The following is a 21,822-nucleotide window of genomic DNA, read 5'->3' as shown; positions in this document are numbered from 1 at the left end:
AGGTTAAAAGTCCGATGCTCTACCGACTGACCCACTGATCAAAAAAAAACACAAGCAATCAAAAACTCGATCGTATTTGGTAAAATATAATACTTTATTGAACATAGTTTTGACAGACATAATCAAAGACGTTGGCAGGCTGCAGGAAACAGGCCGACCACTGCCCTCTGTGGCAGAGAATTCCACAGATTCACAACTCTCTGGGCGAAAAAGTTTTTTTCTCACCTCAGTTTTAAATGGCCTCCCCTTTATTCTTAGACTGTGTGTGTTGCCCCTGGTTCTGGACTCCCCCCAACATTGGGAACATTTTTCCTGCATCTAGTTTACCAGGCAGAACCTGTTTCCCGGGTGGAATTACCAACGACGGGAAGGCATAGCTTTCAGGAGATGTGCGGGGCGATGTTGTTTTGCACAGAGGGTGGTGGGGGCCTGGGGTGGTGGGTGCCAGGGGTGGTGGGTGCCAGGGGTGGTGGGTGCCAGGGGTGGTGGGTGCCAGGGGTGGTGGGTGCCAGGGCTGGTGGTGGAGGCAGATACGATAGTGATGCTTAAAGCCTTGTGGACAGTCACATGGATATGGAGGGATATGGATTATTATGTTACAGGCAGGTAAGGGTTGGGCTTGGCACCATGTTCAGCACGGACATTGTGGGCCGAATGGCCTGCGTTTTCTGGATATGGAGGTATATGGAATATGTCCAGGCAGGTAAGGGTTGGTCTTGGCACCGTGTCCAGCACGGACGTTGTGGGCCGAATGGCCTGCGTTTTCTGGGTATGGAGGGATATGGAATATGTGCAGGCAGAAGAGGCCGGTGTTCGGCACGGGCATTGTGGGCCGAATGGCCTGTCCTTGCACTGCACTGCTCTACGTTCCAATGACGACAGGCGTTGAGTTCGCAGAGGAGGCCGGTGTTCGGCACGGGCATTGTGGGCCGAAGGGCCTGTCCTTGTGTTGCACTGCTCTACGTTCCAATGACGACAGGCGTTGAGTTGGTGGGTGGGAGAGCCAGTGGCTGCGGTTCCACCACAGCTCAGGGCAGGTGATCGCAGCGAGGCAGAGACCAGGCACGGCTGGCGTTCCTCTCTCCCCCCACGCCTCGCTCCAGCACGCATCCCCTCCCTCAGTCTCTGGAGAGCAGCTTCTTGCTGTTTTTGGACATCCACCTCTTCAGCAGTGCGTTGTCTGAGTCCATGCAGAGCTTTAGCGAGCCCTTGTGCAGTCTGCAGGAGTGGAGATATGGTTCACAGGTCAGAACGTGGGCCCCAGAGGGAACCGCCTCACCCCCCCACTCTGCGCGATTTGGACTTCAGACGTTCGAGATCCGAGAACAGGCCCTTTGGCCCACAGAGCCCGCGCCGACCAGCATGCACTGGTTCTATCCTACACGCACTCAGGACAATTTGCAATTCACTGAAGCCAATTCACCCACAAACCCGCACGCCTTTGGAGCGCGGGAGGAAACCGGAGCACCCGGAGAAAACCCACGCGGTCATAGGAAGAACATACAAACTCCGCACAGACAGCGCCCGTGGTCAGGATCGAACCAGGGACTCTGCCGCTGTAAACATAGAAACATAGAAAATAGGTGCAGGAGTAGGCCATTCGGCCCTTCGAGCCTGCACCGCCATTCAATATGATCATGGCTGATCATCCAACTCAGTATCCCGTACCTGCCTTCTCTCCATACCCCCTGATCCTTTTAGCCACAAGGGCCACATCTAACTCCCTCTTAAATATAGCCAATGAACTGGCCTCAACTACCTTCTGTGGCAGAGAATTCCACAGATTCACCACTCTCTGTGTGAAAAAAAACTTTCTCATCTCGGTCCTAAAAAACTTCCCCCTTATCCTTAAACTGTGACCCCTTGTTCTGGACTTCCCCAACATCGGGAACAATCTTCCTGCATCTAGCCTGTCCAACCCCTTAAGAATTTTGTACGTTTCTATAAGATCCCCCCTCAATCTTCTAAATTCCAGCGAGTACAAGCCGAGTCTATCCAGTCTTTCTTCATATGAAAGTCCTGCCATCCCAGGAATCAATCTGGTGAACCTTCTCTGTACTCCCTCTACGGCAAGAATGTCTTTCCTCAGATTAGGAGACCAAAACTGTACGCAATACTCCAGGCAGCAACTCAACCGCAGCGCCGCCCCAGAGCATTTATCACCCATCCTAAATTCCCCTTAAAGTCTAAGTTTAGTTGAGTTCAGAGATATGTGAAGTTTGCACGTTCTCCCAGCGACCTTCGGGTGCTCCGGTTTCCTCCCGCATCCCAAAGGCGTGCGGGTTTGTCGGCGAATCGGCTCTCCTCTGTGCGTTACCTCCAGTGCGCAGGGAGTGGGGGCGAAAATGAGATAACGTGGAACGAGAGTAAATGAGTGATTGCCGGTCGGCCTAGACTCGGCGGGCCGAAGGGCCTGCTTCCATGCTCAAACTGGGCTACTCCACGGATAATCCCAAGCCCCTCTCACCAATATCCCAGCTCCCAAAAACCCTCTTTCTACGCCCCCCCCCCCCTTGTCCGAATGATCTCCCTTCTTAATTCGGGTTAGATTCGCAATACAGAGGTGAAACAGGCCCTTCGGCCCACCGAGTCCGCGCCGCCCACTAGTACTATCCTACACACACCAGGGACAATTTGCAATTCACTGAAGCCAATTCACCCACAAACCCGCACGTCTTTGGAGCGTGGGAGGAAACCGGAGCACCCGGAGAAAACCCACGCGGGTCACGGGGAGACAACAGACAATAGGTGCAGGAGGAGGCCATTCGGCCCTTCGAGCCAGCACCGCCATTCAATGCGATCATGGCTGATCATTCTCAATCAGTACCCCGTTCCTGCCTTCTCCCCATACCCCCTGACTCCTCTATCCTTAAGAGCTCTATCTAGCTCTCTCTTGAATGCATTCAGAGAATTGGCCTCCACTGCCTTCTGAGGCAGAGAATTCCACAGATTCACAACTCTCTGGGTGAAAAGGTTTTTCCTCGTCTCCGTTCTAAACGGCCTACCCCTTATTCTTAAACGGTGCCCCCCCCCCCCACCCCCCTGGTTCTGGAGAACGTACAGCCTCTGCAGAGGCAGCCCCCGCAGTCAGGATGGAACCCAGGTCTCTTCCACGAGCAGATACTCACATCACGGCCTTGAGGTCACAGATCTGGTTGTCCTGAATCTCGAAGCGCTTCACTTTTCTCAGTAGCCCCTTGTTCACCTTCCTGGACACTTGCCTACAGCAGCTGACCACGTGATGGGTCGGCATGGCTGGAGATGGAACAACAGGCGTTAGATTATTGTGACAAGAAGCCCAAAGCGTTCTCACAACCTTCACTGTCTGGGCACGAAGGCAGACACAAAAAGCTGGAGTAGCGACACAAATGTCTGAGCTTCCCCCGCTGTTATCAGGTTTCTGACTGCGATACGGCGTGGCGGTTAGAGAGAGAAAAAAGTGTACAGTTTGCAATGAGGCAGGCTGGAAGGTCGGGCTACTTGAGTGCAGAATATAGTGTTGCAGCATGAGAGGGAACAAGTGCCGGAGAACATGGATAGGTGACGTTTCACAGAGTGCTGGAGTAACTCAGCGGGTCAGGCAGCATCTGTGGGGAACATGGATAGGTGACGTTTCACAGAGTGCTGGAGTAACTCAGCGGGTCAGGCAGCATCTGTGGGGAACATGGATAGGTGACGTTTCAGGACGGGACCTTTCGTCGGTCTGAAAGGTCACCTGTATCCGATGACTTCTCCAACCTCCACACACACACACACACACACACACCCCACACACACACACACACCCCACACACACACACACTCCCCACACACACACACACTCCCCACACTCACACACACTCCCCACACTCACACTCACACACACACCCCACACACACACACACCCCACACACACACACACTCCCCACACTCACACACACTCCCCACACTCACACTCACACACACACCCCACACACACACACACACCCCACACACACACACACTCCCCACACTCACACACACTCCCCACACTCACACTCACACACACTCACACACACACACACACCCCACACACACACACACTCCCCACACTCCCCACACTCACACTCACACACACTCACACACACACACACACCCCCCCCACACACACACACACACACACACCCCACACACACACACATACACACCCCACACACACACACACACATTCGGGACCGTTTACAGTTCTAATAACTGAAGCCAATTAACCGGCACGTCTCTGGAGTGTGGGAGGAAGCCCGGAGATAAACCCACGCGGCTCACGGGGGAGAAGGTGCAAACTCCGCGCAGACAGACAGCGCCCGCGGTCAGGATCCCACCCGGGTCCCCGGCGCTGTCAGGCGGCAGCTCTGCCACGGAGAGGTCGGCGGGAGGATGAAGCTGGAGGATGCGTTTACCTGTGATGGCGGTGGCGTAGAGGAGGGCAGTGACAGCCAGGAGTAGAACCAGCGACCTGGAGACCATCGTGCTCAGGTGAGCTCTGCTGCGTCTGGGGCGTGTGGTCTCAGCCTCTCTCTCTCTGTCTCTCTCTGTCTCTCTCTGTCTCTCTCTCTCTCTCTGTCTCTCTCTGTCTCTCTCTCTGTCTCTCTCTCTGTCTCTCTCTGTCTCTCTCTGTCTCAGCCTCTCTCTCTCTGTCTCTCTCTGTCTCTCTCTGTCTCTCTCTCTCTCTCTCTCTCTCTCTCTCTCTCTCTGCCTTATACCTCCTGCCCGCCCAGCCATGCACGCCCACACAGTTCCTGCTGGGCCAATGCCAACAACACACCTTCCATTTAGCACCTCATGCCCACACACTTCTTCCGAACCCTCGTCACTTCACCAGTGAGTCAACAGTATGGTTTGGACCCCATCCAGAACCATTCAACATGCTCCTGCAAACCACGCTCACAGCCAAGGCAATGTAGAATAGTTTTGACACACAGCGTGGAGACAGAACCTTCAGCGATCCCTGCACACTAACACTATCCTGCGCCCAGCAGGCCAATTAACCTACAAACCACTTTGCACCTCTTTGGAGTGTGCGAGGAAACCCAAGATCTCAGAGAAAACTCGCGCGGAGAACGTACAAACTCCGTACAGACAGCCCCCTTAGTCGGGATCGAACCTGGGTCAGGCAGCGTCTCTGGGGAACATGGATAGGTGACGTTCCACAGAGTGCTGGAGTAACTCAGCGGGTCAGGCAGCATCTGTGGAGAACATGGATAGGTGACGTTCCACAGAGTGCTGGAGTAACTCAGCGGGTCAGGCAGCATCTCTGGAGAACATGGATAGGTGACGTTCCACAGAGTGCTGGAGTAACTCAGCGGGTCAGGCAGCATCAAGAAAGGAGGGAGAGAGAAAACGGGAAATCATAGACCAGTTAGTCTGACATCAGTGGTGGAGAAGATGCGGAGCATTTGGATAGTAGTAACAGGATCGTTCCGAGTCAGCATGGATTTACGAAGGGGAAATCATGCTTGACTAATCTACTGGAATTTTTAGAGGATGTGACTAGGAAAATTGACAGGGGAGAGTCAGTGGATGTGGTGTACCTCGACTTTCAGAAAGCCTTCGACAAGGTCCCACATAGGAGATTGGTGGGCAAAATTAGAGCACATGGTATTGGAGGTAGGGTACTGACATGAATAGAAAGTTGGTTGACAGACAGAAAGCAAAGAGTGGGGATAAATGGGTCCCTTTCAGAATGGCAGGCAGTGACTAGTGGGGTACCGCAAGGCTCGGTGCTGGGACCGCAGCTATTTACAATATACATCAATGACTTGGATGAAGGGATTAAAAGTACCATTAGCAAATTTGCAGATGATACAAAGCTGGGTGGTAGTGTGAACTGTGAGGAAGATGCTATGAGGTTGCAGGGTGACTTGGACAGGTTGTGTGAGTGGGCGGATGCATGGCAGATGCAGTTTAATGTGGATAAGTGTGAGGTTATCCACTTTGGTGGTAAGAATAGGAAGGCAGATTATTATCTGAATGGTGTCAAGTTAGGAAAAGGGGACGTACAACGTGATCTGGGTGTCCTAGTGCATCAGTCACTGAAAGGAAGCATGCAGGTACAGCAGGCAGTGAAGAAAGCCAATGGAATGTTGGCCTTCATAATAAGAGGAGTTGAGTATAGGAGCAAAGAGGTCCTTCTGCAGTTGTACAGGGCCTTAGTGAGACCGCACCTGGAGTACTGTGTGCAGTTTTGGTCTCCAAATTTGAGGAAGGATATTCTTGCTATTGAGGGCGTGCAGCGTAGGTTCACTAGGTTAATTCCTGGAATGGCGGGACTGTTGCCATTAATTGTTGACCTTATCTTTATGAGCCGAATTTCTAAGAAAACTATTCTGCCCTTATTGAGAAAAACCTTTCCTGAAGAAGCCACAATGACTCAGAGAATCGTAGAGTTCTCCACCTCTGATGTAGGTGTACAATGTAGGCGGCACGGTGGCGCAGCGGTAGAGTTGCCGCCTTACAGCGAATGCAGCGCCGGAGACTCAGGTTCGATCCCGACTACGGGCGCCGTCTGTACGGAGTTTGTACGTTCTCCCTTTGACCTGTGTGGGTTTTCTCCGAGATCTTCGGTTTCTTCCCACACTCCAAAGACGTGCAGGTTTGTAGGTTAATTGGCTGGGTAATATGTAAAAATTGTCCCTAGTGTGTGTAGGATAGTGTTAATGTGCGGGGATCACTGGGCAGCACGGACTCGGTGGGCTGAAGGGCCTGTTTCCGCGCTGTATCTCTAAATCTAAAAATCTACTGAACAGTACAGCGCAGGAACAGGCCCTTCGGCCCACAATGTCCATGCTGTACATGATACCAACTTAACCTCTCCCTGCGTGTGATCCATATTCCTCCATTCCCTGCAGATCCACGAAACCCTCTTAAACATCGCTCTGATATCTGCCTCCACCATAGTGGTTGCCAACTATCTCACTCCCAAATACGGGACAAGGTGACGTCACCGCCCCGCGCCCCACGTGACCTCACCCAGCCAGTGGCCACGTGCTCCCGCTCCACCAACGGCGGCCGCCCGGGCCGGGAGGAGGAAAACTCACGCGGAGAACGTACAAACTCCGTACAGACAGCACCCGTAGTCGGGATGGAACCCGGGTCAGGCAGCGTCTCTGGGGAACACGGACAGGTGACGTTTCACAGAGTGCTGGAGTAACTCAGCGGGTCAATAGACAATGGGTGCAGGAGTAGGCCATTCGGCCCTTCGAGCCAGCACCGCCATTCAATGTGATCATGGCTGATCACTCTCAATCAGTACCCCGTTCCTGCCTTCTCCCCATACCCCCTGACTCCGCTATCCTTAAGAGCTCTATCCAGCTCTCTCTTGAAAGCATCCAACGAACTGGCCTCCACTGCCTTCTGAGGCAGAGAATTCCACACCTTCACCACCCTCTGACTGAAAAAGTTCTTCCTCATCTCCGTTCTAAATGGCCTACCCCTTATTCTTAAACTGTGGCCCCTTGTTCTGGACTCCCCCAACATTGGGAACATGTTATCCGCATCTAATGTGTCCAATCCCCTAATTATCTTATATGTTTCAATAAGATCCCCCCTCATCCTTCTAAATTCCAGTGTATACAAGCCCAATCGCTCCAGCCTTTCAACATACGACAGTCCTGCCATTCCGGGAATTAACCTAGTGAACCTACGCTGCACGCCCTCCATAGCAAGAATATCCTTCCTCAAATTTGGAGACCAAAACTGCACACAGTACTCCAGGTGCGGTCTCACCAGGGCCCGGTACAACTGTAGAAGGACCTCTTTGCTCCTATACTCAACTCCTCTTGTTACGAAGGCCAACATTCCATTGGCTTTCTTCACTGCCTGCTGTACCTGCATGCTTCCTTTCATTGACTGATGCACTAGGACACCCAGATCTCGTTGATCTCCCCCTCCTCCTAACTTGACACCATTCAGATAGTAATCTGCCTTTCTATTCTTACTTCCAAAGTGAATAACCTCACACTTATCTACATTAAACTGCATCTGCCATGTATCCGCCCACTCACACAACCTGTCCAAGTCACCCTGCAGCCTTATTGCATCTTCCTCACAATTCACACTACCCCCCAACTTAGTATCATCTGCAAATTTGCTAATGGTACTTTTAATCCCTTCGTCTAAGTCATTAATGTATATCGTAAATAGCTGGGGTCCCAGCACCGAACCTTGCGGTACCCCACTGGTCACTGCCTGCCATTCCGAAAGGGACCCATTTATCCCCACTCTTTGCTTTCTGTCTGTCAACCAATTTTCTATCCATGTCAGTACCCTACCCCCAATACCATGTGCCCTAATTTTGCCCACTAATCTCCTATGTGGGACCTTGTCGAAGGCTTTCTGAAAGTCGAGGTACACCACATCCACTGACTCTCCCTTGTCAATTTTCCTAGTTACATCCTCAAAAAATTCCAGTAGATTTGTCAAGCATGATTTCCCCTTCGTAAATCCATGCTGACTCGGAATGATCCCGTTACTGCTATTCAAATGCTCAGCAATTTCGTCTTTTATAATTGACTCCAGCATCTTCCCCACCACTGATGTCAGACTAACTGGTCTATAATTACCCGTTTTCTCTCTCCCTCCTTTCTTAAAAAGTGGGATAACATTTGCTATCCTCCAATCCACAGGAACTGATCCTGAATCTATAGAACATTGAAAAATGATCTCCAATGCTTCCACTATTTCTAGAGCCACCTCCTTAAGTACCCTGGGATGCAGACCATCAGGCCCTGGGGATTTATCAGCCTTCAGTCCCATCAGTCTACCCAAAACCATTTCCTGCCTAATGTGGATTTCCTTCAGTTCCTCCATCACCCTAGGTTTTCCGGCCCCTAGAACATTTGGGAGATTGTGTGTATCTTCCTCAATGAAGACAGATCCAAAGTAACGGTTTAACTCGTCTGCCATTTCTTTGTTCCCCATAATAAATTCCCCTGCTTCTGTCTTCAAGGGACCCACATTTGCCTTGACTATTTTTTTCCTCTTCACGTACCTAAAAAAACTTTTGCTATCCTCCTTTATATTATTGGCTAGTTTACCCTCGTACCTCATCTTTTCTCCCCGTATTGCCTTTTTAGTTAACTTTTGTTGCTCTTTAAAAGAGTCCCAATCCTCTGTCTTCCCACTCTTCTTTGCTATGTTATACTTCCTCTCCTTAATTTTTATGCTGTCCCTGACTTCCCTTGTCAGCCACAGGTGTCTCTTACTCCCCTTAGAGTCTTTCCACCTCTTTGGAATAAATTGATCCTGCAACCTCTGCATTATTCCCAGGAATACCTGCCATTGCTGTTCTACCGTCTTCCCTGCTAGGGCCTCCTTCCAGTCAATTTTGGCCAGCTCCTGCCTCATGCCTCTGTAATCCCCTTTGCTATACTGTAATACCAACACTTCCGATTTTCCCTTCTGCCTTTCCATTTGCAGAGTAAATCTTATCATGTTGTGATCACTGCCTCCTAATGGCTCTTTTACCTCTAGTCCCCTTATCAGATCAGGATCATTACACAACACTAAATCCAGAATTGCCTTCTCCCTGGTAGGCTCCAGTACAAGCTGTTCTAAGAATCCATCTCGAAGGCACTCTACAAACTCTCTTTCCTGGGGTCCATTTCCAACCTGATTTTCCCAGTCTACCTGCATGTTGAAATCTCCCATAACCACCGTAGCATTACATTTTTGACACGCCAATTTTATCTCCTGATTCAACTTGCACCCTATGTCGAGGCTACTGTTTGGGGGCCTATAGATAACTCCCATTAGGGTCTTTTTACCCTTACAATTTCTCATTTCTATCCATACTGATTCAACATCTCCTGATTCTATGTCACCCCTTGCAAGGGAATGAATATCATTCCTTACCATCAGAGCAACCCCACCCCCTCTGCCCACCTGCCTGTCTTTTCTATACGTTGTGTACCCCTGAATATTCAGTTCCCAGCCCTGGTCCTCTTGTAGCCATGTCTCAGTGATCCCTACAACATCATACTTGCCCATGACTAACTGAGCCTCAAGCTCGTCCACTTTATTTTTTATACTACGCGCATTTAAGTACAACATTTTAACTTCTGTATTTACCTCCCCTCTCACATCGTTCACAATTGGCCCTGCCCTTAATTTCTTTTCCCCTCTAGAACTTCTGTTCCCATTCTTCCGAGAGTCTTTTGCAATATCTCCTGTATTCCCTGTCAGGCAGCGTCTCTGGGGAACACGGATAGGTGACGTTTCACAGAGTGCTGGAGTAACTCAGCGGGTCAGGCAGCATCTCTGGGGAACATGGATAGGTGACGTTTCACAACTCTTCAATCCTGTCTCATCAATATACACACAAATATATACACACATCACACACACACCCCACACACATCATACACACACACACACCCGCTCACACACTTACCACACACACACACACACACACCACTCACATACACACACCCCCCACACACACACACACACACACACACTCACACACGCATACACCACTCACACACCCACACACTCACACACACACCCACCCCACACACACACACACACACACCACTCACACACGCACACACCCCCCACACATACACACACTCACACACTCCACTCACACACACATGCACCACTCACATACTCACACACACACACACCCTCGCACACACACACTCACACACACACACTCACACACACACACACACACTCACACACACACACACACACACTCACACACACACACACACACACACACACACCACTCACACACACACACACCCCACACACACACACACCCCACACACACACACACACCCCACACACACACACACCCCACACACACACACACACCCCACACACACACACACACACCCCACACACACACACACCGCTCACACACACACACACCCACACTCTCACACACACCAACACTCTCACACACACCCACACACTCACACACACACACCCTCACACTCAAACACACACTCACACACACACACATCCACACCCACACACACGTACAATAATGTTACATTATGGCCATTCCACACGCAAGGTTATCATGATCGTCTCACAGTGTTCTCACTCTTCTCGTTCCAACCAATTTACTACAAATGAATCTTTCAGTTCAGATACAAAGTGGATTTATTTATCTTCAGGCCGTACGTGATACAGTGGCACAGTGGTAGAGTTACTGCCACACTGGGCCAGTACGGGCTGTCTGTTTCCACTCTGTGTCTCTAAACTAAAGCAAAGTAGAGAGGGCTGGGCTTTACCCAGTATTGCTGACAGACATTCCCACATTACTCACCTGTTGGCATTAATTGTTGACCTTATCTTTATGAGCCGAATTTCTAAGAAAACTATTCTGCCCTTATTGAGAAAACATTTCCTGAAGAAGCCACAATGACTCAGAGAATCATAGAGTTCTCCACCTCTGATGTAGGTGTTCAATGTAGGCGGCACGGTGGCGCAGCGGTAGAGTTGCCGCTTTACAGCGAATGCAGCGCCGGAGACTCAGGTTCGATCCCGACTACGGGCGCCGTCTGTACGGAGTTTGTACGTTCTCCCTTTGACCTGCGTGGGTTTTCTCCGAGATCTTCGGTTTCCTCCCACGCTCCAAAGACGTACAGGTATGTAGGTTAATTGGCTGGGTAAATGTAAAAATTGTCCCCAGTGTGTGTAGGATAGTGTTAATGTGCGGGGATCGCTGGGAGGCACGGACTCGGTGGGCCGAAGGGCCTGTTTCCACGCTGTATCTCTAAATCTAAAAATCTACAGAACAGTACAGCGCAGGAACAGGCCCTTCGGCCCACAATGTCCGTGCTGTACATGATACCAACTTAACCTCTCCCTGAGTGTGATCCATTCCCTGCAGATCCACGAAACCCTCTTAAACATCGCTCTGATATCTGCCTCCACCATAGTGGTCGCCAACTAACTCACTCCCAAATACGGGACAAGGTGACGTCACCGCCCCGCGCCCCACGTGACCTCACCCAGCCAGTGGCCACGTGCTCCCGCTCTACCAACGGCGGCCGCCCGGGCCGGGAGGAGGAAAACTCACGCGGAGAACGTACAAACTCCGTACAGACAGCACCCGTAGTCGGGATGGAACCCGGGTCAGGCAGCGTCTCTGGGGAACACGGACAGGTGACGTTTCACAGAGTGCTGGAGTAACTCAGCGGGTCAATAGACAATGGGTGCAGGAGTAGGCCATTCGGCCCTTCGAGCCAGCACCGCCATTCAATGTGATCATGGCTGATCACTCTCAATCAGTACCCCGTTCCTGCCTTCTCCCCATACCCCCTGACTCCGCTATCCTTAAGAGCTCTATCCAGCTCTCTCTTGAACGCATTCAGAGAATTGGCCTCCACTGCCTTCTGAGGCAGAGAATTCCACAGATTCACAACTCTCTGACTGAAAAAGTTTTTTCTCATCTCAGTTCTAAATGGCCTACCCCTTATTCTTAAACTGTGGCCCCTTGTTCTGGACTCCCCCAACATTGGGAACATGTTTCCTGCCTCTAACGTGTCCAACCCCTTAATAATCTTATACGTTCCGATAAGATCCCCCCTCATCCTTCTAAATTCCAGTGTATACAAGCCCAATCGCTCCAGCCTTTCAACATACGACAGTCCCGCCATTCCGGGAATTAACCTAGTGAACCTACGCTGCACGCCCTCCATAGCAAGAATATCCTTCCTCAAATTTGGAGACCAAAACTGCACACAGTACTCCAGGTGCGGTCTCACCAGGGCCCGGTACAACTGTAGAAGGACCTCTTTGCTCCTATACTCAACTCCTCTTGTTACGAAGGCCAACATTCCATTGGCTTTCTTCACTGCCTGCCGTACCTGCATGCTTCCTTTCATTGACTGATGCACTAGGACACCCAGATCTCGTTGAACTCCCCCTCCTCCTAACTTGACACCATTCAGATAGTAATCTGCCTTTCTATTCTTACTTCCAAAGTGAATAACCTCACACTTATCTACATTAAACTGCATCTGCCATGTATCCGCCCACTCACACAACCTGTCCAAGTCACCCTGCAGCCTTATTGCATCTTCCTCACAATTCACACTACCCCCCAACTTAGTATCATCTGCAAATTTGCTAATGGTACTTTTAATCCCTTCGTCTAAGTCATTAATGTATATCGTAAATAGCTGGGGTCCCAGCACCGAACCTTGCGGTACCCCACTGGTCACTGCCTGCCATTCCGAAAGGGACCCATTTATCCCCACTCTTTGCTTTCTGTCTGTCAACCAATTTTCTATCCATGTCAGTACCCTACCCCCAATACCATGTGCCCTAATTTTGCCCACTAATCTCCTATGTGGGACCTTGTCGAAGGCTTTCTGAAAGTCGAGGTACACCACATCCACTGACTCGCTTGTCAATTTTCCTAGTTACATCCTCAAAAAATTCCAGTAGATTTGTCAAGCATGATTTCCCCTTCGTAAATCCATGCTGACTCGGAATGATCCCGTTACTGCTATTCAAATGCTCAGCAATTTCGTCTTTTATAATTGACTCCAGCATCTTCCCCACCACTGATGTCAGACTAACTGGTCTATAATTACCCGTTTTCTCTCTCCCTCCTTTCTTAAAAAGTGGGATAACATTTGCTATCCTCCAATCCACAGGAACTGATCCTGAATCTATAGAACATTGAAAAATGATCTCCAATGCTTCCACTATTTCTAGAGCCACCTCCTTAAGTACCCTGGGATGCAGACCATCAGGCCCTGGGGATTTATCAGCCTTCAGTCCCATCAGTCTACCCAAAACCATTTCCTGCCTAATGTGGATTTCCTTCAGTTCCTCCATCACCCTAGGTTCTCCGGCCCCTAGAACATTTGGGAGATTGTGTGTATCTTCCTCAATGAAGACAGATCCAAAGTAACGGTTTAACTCGTCTGCCATTTCTTTGTTCCCCATAATAAATTCCCCTGCTTCTGTCTTCAAGGGACCCACATTTGCCTTGACTATTTTTTTCCTCTTCACGTACCTAAAAAAACTTTTGCTATCCTCCTTTATATTATTGGCTAGTTTACCCTCGTACCTCATCTTTTCTCCCCGTATTGCCTTTTTAGTTAACTTTTGTTGCTCTTTAAAAGAGTCCCAATCCTCTGTCTTCCCACTCTTCTTTGCTATGTTATACTTCTTCTCCTTAATTTTTATGCTGTCCCTGACTTCCCTCGTCAGCCACAGGTGTCTCTTACTCCCCTTAGAGTCTTTCCACCTCTTTGGAATAAATTGATCCTGCAACCTCTGCATTATTCCCAGGAATACCTGCCATTGCTGTTCTACCGTCTTCCCTGCTAGGGCCTCCTTCCAGTCAATTTTGGCCAGCTCCTGCCTCATGCCTCTGTAATCCCCTTTGCTATACTGTAATACCAACACTTCCGATTTTCCCTTCTGCCTTTCCATTTGCAGAGTAAATCTTATCATGTTGTGATCACTGCCTCCTAATGGCTCTTTTACCTCTAGTCCCCTTATCAGATCAGGATCATTACACAACACTAAATCCAGAATTGCCTTCTCCCTGGTAGGCTCCAGTACAAGCTGTTCTAAGAATCCATCTCGAAGGCACTCTACAAACTCTCTTTCCTGGGGTCCATTTCCAACCTGATTTTCCCAGTCTACCTGCATGTTGAAATCTCCCATAACCACCGTAGCATTACATTTTTGACACGCCAATTTTATCTCCTGATTCAACTTGCACCCTATGTCGAGGCTACTGTTTGGGGGCCTATAGATAACTCCCATTAGGGTCTTTTTACCCTTACAATTTCTCATTTCTATCCATACTGATTCAACATCTCCTGATTCTATGTCACCCCTTGCAAGGGAATGAATATCATTCCTTACCATCAGAGCAACCCCACCCCCTCTGCCCACCTGTCTGTCTTTTCTATACGTTGTGTACCCCTGAATATTCAGTTCCCAGCCCTGGTCCTCTTGTAGCCATGTCTCAGTGATCCCTACAACATCATACTTGCCCATGACTAACTGAGCCTCAAGCTCGTCCACTTTATTTTTTATACTACGCGCATTTAAGTACAACACTTTAACTTCTGTATTTACCTCCCCTCTCACATCGTTCACAATTGGCCCTGCCCTTAATTTCTTTTCCGCTCTAGAACTTCTGTTCCCATTCTTCCGAGAGTCTTTTGCAATATCTCCTGTATTCCCTGTCAGGCAGCATCTCTGGGGAACACGGATAGGTGACGTTTCACAGAGTGCTGGAGTAACTCAGCGGGTCAGGCAGCATCTGTGGGGAACATGGATAGGTGACGTTTCACAACTCTTCAATCCTGTCTCATCAATATACACACAAATATATACACACATCACACACACACCCCACACACATCATACACACACACACACCCGCTCACACACTTACCACACACACACACACACACACACCACTCACATACACACACCCCCCACACACACACACACACACACTCACACACGCATACACCACTCACACACCCACACACTCACACACACACCCACCCCACACACACACACACACACTCACTCACACACACACACACCACACACATCACACGCACACCCCCCCACACACACACACACACACTCACTCACACACCACTCACACACGCACACACCCCCCCCACACACACACACACACACTCACTCACACACCCCACACACACACACACTCACACACTCCACTCACACACACACACACACACATGCACCACTCACATACTCACACACACACACCCTCGCACACACACACTCACACACACACACTCACTCACACACACACACACACTCACACACACACACACACACACACACTCACACACACACACACACACACCACTCACACACACACACACCCCACACACACACACACCCCACACACACACACCGCTCACACACACACACACACCCACACTCTCACACACACCAACACTCTCACACACACCCACACACTCACACACACACACCCTCACACTCAAACACACACTCACACACACACATCCACACCCACACACACGTACAATAATGTTACATTATGGCCATTCCACACGCAAGGTTATCATGATCGTCTCACAGTGCTCTCAATCTTCTCGTTCCAACCAATTTACTACAAATGAATCTTTCAGTTCAGATACAAAGTGGATTTATTTATCTTCAGGCCGTACGTGATACAGTGGCACAGTGGTAGAGTTACTGCCACACTGGGCCAGTACGGGCTGTCTGTCTCCACTCTGTGTCTCTAAACTAAAGCAAAGTAGAGAGGGCTGGGCTTTACCCAGTATTGCTGACAGACATTCCCACATTACTCACCTGTTGGCATTAATTGTTGACCTTATCTTTATGAGCCGAATTTCTAAGAAAACTATTCTGCCCTTATTGAGAAAACCTTTCCTGAAGAAGCCACAATGACTCAGAGAATCATAGAGTTCTCCACCTCTGATGTAGGTGTTCAATGTAGGCGGCACGGTGGCGCAGCGGTAGAGTTGCCGCCTTACAGCGAATGCAGCGCCGGAGACTCAGGTTCGATCCCGACTACGGGCGCCGTCTGTACGGAGTTTGTACGTTCTCCCTTTGACCTGCGTGGGTTTTCTCCGAGATCTTCGGTTTCTTCCCACACTCCAAAGACGTACAGGTTTGTAGTTTAATTGGCTGGGTAAATGTAAAAATTGTCCCTAGTGTGTGTAGGATAGTGTTAATGTGCGGGGATCGCTGGGCGGCACGGACTCGGTGGGCCGAAGGGCCTGTTTCCGCGCTGTATCTCTAAATCTAAAAATTTACAGAACAGTACAGCGCAGGAACAGGCCCTTTGGCCCACAATGTCCGTGCTGCACATGATACCAACTGAACCTCTCCCTGCGTGTGATCCATATCCCTCCATTCACTGCAGATCCACGAAACCCTCTTAAACATCGCTCTGATATCTGCCTCCACCATAGTGGTTGCCAACTATCTCACTCCCAAATACGGGACAAGGTGACGTCACCGCCCCGCGCCCCACGTGACCTCACCCAGTCAGTCGCCACGTGCTCCCGCTCCACCAATGGCGGCCGCCCCAGCCGGGAGGAGGGTTGCTACGCAACCGCCGTCAGGCGGCTCCTGGGACTCCGGACCTACACTGTCCGGACCTACAGTGGCCCCCGTGCCTGCAGTGTCCAGGCCTACAGTGGCCCCCGGGCCTACAGTGTCCAGGCCTACAGTGGCCCCCGGGCCTACAGTGACTGGGCCTACACTGTCCGGGCCTACAGTGTCCGGGTCTACAGCGCTCCCTGGGCCTACAGTGTCTGGGCCTAAAGTGTCCGGGTCTTCAGTGTCCGGGCCTACAGTGTCCGGGCCTACAGTGTCCGGGCCTACAGTGTCCGGGCCTAAAGTGTCCGGGCCTAATGTGTCCGGGTTTACAGCGTCGGGGCCTACAGTGTCCGGGCCTAAAGTGTCCGGGCCTAAAGTGTCCGGGTCTAATGTGTCCGGGCCTACAGTGTCCGGGCCTACAGTGTCCGGACCTACAGTGTCCGGGCCTACAGTGTCCGGGCCTAAAGTGTCCGGGTCTAATGTGTCCGGGCCTACAGTGTCCGGGCCTACAGTGTCCGGACCTACAGTGTCCGGGCCTACAGTGTCCGGGCCTAAAGTGTCCGGGTCTAATGTGTCCGGGCCTACAGTGTCTGGGCCTACAGTGTCCAGGCCTACAGTGTCCGGGCCTACAGTGTCCGGACCTACAGTGTCCGGTCCTACAGTGTCCGGGCCTATAGCCCCCCCCCCCCGGGCCTAATACGGGACAAGGGTGGTCCCGTACGGGACAAACAGATTTAGCCCAAAATATGGGATGTCCCGGCTAATACGGGACAGTTGGCAACCTTACTCCACCATCACCCCTGTCAGCGTGTTCCGGGCACCCACCACCCTCTGTGTAAAAAGATCCTGCCCCGCAAACCTCCTTTAAACTTTGCCCCTCTCACCTTAAAGCTGTGCCCTCTAGTCTTTGACATCTCCACCCTGGGGAAAAGGGAACTGGCTGTCTGCCCGATCTATGCTTCACGCATTTACACACCTGCCAGGTAGCCCCTTCATGTCCAGCCTTCCACAGAAAACGATCCAAACGTGTCCAACCTCTACCCTGTCACTAGTACCCTCTTATCCAGGCACGGTGGTGCAGCGGTAGAGTTGCTGCCTCACAGCGCCAGAGACCCGGGTTCGATCCTGACTACGGGCGCCGTCTGTACGGAGTTTTGTACGTTCTCCCCGTGACCTGCGTGGGTGTTCTCCAAGATCTTCGGTTTCCTCCCACACTCCAAAGACGTACTTCCCTAACCAAAAACCCTGGGTGGACAGGTCTATTCGCGTGGCCTTGAATGCTCGCACTGCTGCTTACAACTCCGGCCTGGCATCCGGCAACATGGACGACTACAAGGGAGAGTCCTACCGACTGCGAAGGGCAGTGAAGGATGCAAAAAAGAGGTACCGGGACAAGATGGAGTCACAGATGGAGCAGCAGGACACCAGGCGCCTTTGGCAGGGGCTACGGACTATAACTAGCTACAGGTCCAGCACCCCCTCAACCGGAAGTGCCGGCTCCTCCTTAGCTGATGACCTGAACTCTTTTTACGCACGGTTTGAGACGGGTAACACCACCAGCTCGCCGTCTAAAAACAGCACCGAAGGGGCGCTGGCTAGCGAGGCTGGAGGGGGATCCACCGCCGGGGATGTGCACACATTCTCGGTGTCCGAGCATGAGGTGAGGTGGGCTCTGACGCGTGTGAACACGAGGAAAGCTGGAGGCCCAGATGGTATATCTGGGCGAGTACTAAAGTCTTGTGCTACTCAGCTTGCTCCAGTGCTCACCACAATATTCAACCTCTCCTTGGCAAAGTCCGTGGTCCCTGCATGCTTCAAAAGATCCATCATTGTACCGGTGCCAAAGAATGCCTCTCCAGCGTGTTTAAATGACTACCGACCGGTGGCCCTCGCCTCGGTTGTCATGAAATGCTTTGAGAGGCTAGTCAAGAAGCACATCTGCGCCCTCCTTCCTCGCAACATGGACCCACTACAATTCGCATACCATCCGAACAGGTCCACGGATGATGCGGTCTCCCAGGTTCTACACACCGCTCTCTCTCATCTGGACAGCCAGGGGGGCTATGTGAGGATGCTGTTCATTGACTTTAGTTCAGCATTCAACACAATAGTCCCCAGCAGACTGGTTGAGAAGCTGCTGGAACTGGGGCTTAGCACCCCTCTGTGTGCCTGGGTCCTGGACTTTCTCACTGCCAGGCCCCAAGTGGTCAGGATGGGGGAACACACATCTAGCTCCCTCACCCTGAACATAGGATCCCCCCAGGGCTGCGTCCTTAGCCCCCTACTGTACTCCCTGTACACACATGACTGTAGGGCCAGGTTCAGCTCAAACTCCATCATCAAGTTTGCTGATGACACTGTGGTGGTGGGCCGGATCTCCAACAACGATGAGAAGGCCTACCGGGAGGAGGTGGCTGATCTGGCACTCTGGTGTCAGGACAATAGCCTCCTCTTGAATGTCACTAAAACAAAGGAGCTGATTGTGGACTTCAGAAGGGCTAAACATCCAAGGACGTACACGCCACTGGAGATAAATGGGTCTATTGTGGATAGGGTGAGCAGTTTCAAATACTTGGGAGTCCGCATCGCAGAGGATCTGACGTGGGCAACGCACATTGCCGCACTGGTGGGTAAGGCTAAGCAGCGCCTTTACCACCTTAGACAACTGAGGAAATTCAGAGTGTCGCTGAGGATCCTTCATTGCTTCTACTCTGGGGCTGTAGAGAGCATCCTGTCCGGCAACATTACAGTCTGGTTTGGGAACAGCTCTGCCCAGGACAGGATGGCCCTGCAGAGAGTAGTGCGTTCGGCAGAACGTACCATGGGAACTACACTCATCCCCCTGCAGGACCTATACATCAGGAGGTGCAGATCCAGAGCAAGCAAGATCATGAGGGACCCCTGCCACCCCAGTAACGGACTGTTCCAGATGCTACGGTCAGGCAAACGCCTCCGCTGTCACGCTGTGAAAACGGAGAGGATGAGACGGAGCTTCTTCCCACAGGCCATCAGGACTGTCAACTTTGATAACCCCAGAGACTAAATTTTTGTCGACACTTTTTGTGCTATGTTTAGTAACTTATTAACTTTATTTATATGCTGTAACTGTAATTATTTTTGTGCACAACCCGCAGGCATTGCCACTTTCATTTCACTGCACATCGAGTATGTGTATGTGACAAATAAATTTGACTTGACTTGACTTGACTTGAGGTATGTAGGTTAATTGGCTGGGGAAATGTAAACGCAATATCGTCCCTAGTGGGTGTAGGATAGTGTTACTGTGCGGGGATGAGGAGAAAGGGCGATACAGAGATAAGGAGGTGTCAGGTGTGACAACAAGACATCAAAGGGGATGGGGTTCAAGGAAAAAGTGGAATAGATCGTTGTTAGATAGGAGAAAGAGGGAACAAAGCATACAGAGATAAAATTGAAACAAGGGGACAGTCAGACTGGTGGGAGAACTGGGAAGGGGGAGGGATGGAGAGAGAGGGAAAGCAAGGGCTATTTGAAGTTAGTGAAGTCAATGTTCATACCGCTGGGGTGTAAGCTGCCCAAGCGAAATATGAGATGCTGTTCCTCCAATTTGCGCTGGGCCTCACTCTGACAATGGAGGAGGCCCAGGACAGAGAGGTCAGACTGGGAGTGGGAGGGGGGATTAAAGTGCTGAGCCACAGGGAGATCAGGTTGGTTATGACCGACTCAGCGGAGGTGTTCAGCGAAACGATCGCCGAGCCTGCGCTTGGTCTCGCCGATGTATAGGAGGCCACACCTGGAACAGCGGATACAGTAGATGAGGTTGGAGGAGGTGCAGGCGTGAAACCTCACCTATCCATGTTCTCCACAGATGCTGCCTGACCCGCTGAGTTACTCTAGCACTCTGTGAAACGTCACCTATCCATGTTCTCCAGAGATGCTGCCCCTCAAAATGTTCCCAATGTCGGGGGAGTCCAGAACCAGGGGCCACACAGTCTAAGAATAAAGGGGAGGCCATTTAAAACTGAAGCGAGAAAAAACATTTTCACCCAGAGTTGTGAATCTGTGGAATTCTCTGCCACAGAGGGCAGTGGAGGCCGATTCACTGGATGAATTTAAGAGAGAGTTAGATGGAGCTCTAGAGGTTAGTGGAATCAAGGGATATGGGGAGAAGGCAGGCACGGGTTACTGATTGTGGATGATCAGCCATGATCACAATGAATGGTGGCGCAGGCTCGAAGGGCCGAATGGCCTCCTCCTGCACCTATTTTCTATGTTTCTATGATGTTACCACTGGTGGGAGAGTCTAGGACCAGAGGTCACAGCCTCAGAATTAAAGGGCACTCTTTTAGAAAGGAGGTGAGGAGGGACTTCTTTAGTCAGATCCTGTTTTCTATGTTTCTATGTAATCGCTGAACTAAACTAAAGAGGGTTTACTGTGTGCGTGTCCTGGCCTGGAGGACATTATCCACATGTACATCAGTCTCCCATCAGCGTGGGCTTTGATGTGGTCTTTATAATCCCATGTGTAATCAAGTCAATGACAGTGGAATTACATGGAAAACCGCAAGAGAGAGATGGCTCGTCTCCAGCAACAGGTCGACACACAGCGTCACGAAGCCAGCCAGCAAATGATCACAGGCAAGCCCAGCAAACACAGTACAGAGAGAGAGAGAGAGAGAGAGAGAGTGGGGGAGAGAGAGAGAGGAGGGGGGGGGGGGGGAGAGAGGGAGAGGGAGAGAGAGAGGGGGGGGGAGAGAGAGGGAG

At 50.9% G+C, this 21,822-nt stretch overlaps 1 protein-coding gene across 1 annotated transcript; it reads right to left on the bottom strand.

Moving 5' to 3' along the window:
- Positions 1 to 122: 122 nt before the first annotated feature.
- On the bottom strand, positions 123 to 4,700 carry LOC144592301 (C-C motif chemokine 28-like). The gene is made up of 3 exons (XM_078396826.1): positions 4,416 to 4,700; positions 3,129 to 3,255; positions 123 to 1,218 (listed from the first exon to the last, which is right to left on the bottom strand). The coding sequence occupies exons 1-3, from the start codon at positions 4,480 to 4,482 to the stop codon at positions 1,119 to 1,121; spliced, it is 294 nt and encodes a 97-aa protein (XP_078252952.1). The 5' UTR covers positions 4,483 to 4,700; the 3' UTR covers positions 123 to 1,118.
- Between the last annotated feature and the right edge of the window lie 17,122 nt (positions 4,701 to 21,822).

Source organism: Rhinoraja longicauda, chromosome 3 (genome assembly GCF_053455715.1).
Source record: "Rhinoraja longicauda isolate Sanriku21f chromosome 3, sRhiLon1.1, whole genome shotgun sequence".
NCBI classification, from domain to species: Eukaryota; Metazoa; Chordata; class Chondrichthyes; order Rajiformes; family Arhynchobatidae; genus Rhinoraja; species Rhinoraja longicauda.
The sequence above is the reverse complement of the archived record's forward strand: the minus strand, read 5'-3'. Positions and strand labels throughout refer to the sequence as shown.

Bases quoted from the DNA above. Each gene is read 5' to 3' on its own strand.
- LOC144592301 (XM_078396826.1), bottom strand. From the start codon at position 4,482: ATGGTCTCCAGGTCGCTGGTTCTACTCCTGGCTGTCACTGCCCTCCTC. The intron at 3,256-4,415 runs GTAAACGCATCC...TTCCATCTCCAG, and splicing joins CTACGCCACCGCCATCACAG to CCATGCCGACCCATCACGTG. The intron at 1,219-3,128 runs GTGAGTATCTGC...CCACTCCTGCAG, and splicing joins TGTGACCTCAAGGCCGTGAT to ACTGCACAAGGGCTCGCTAA.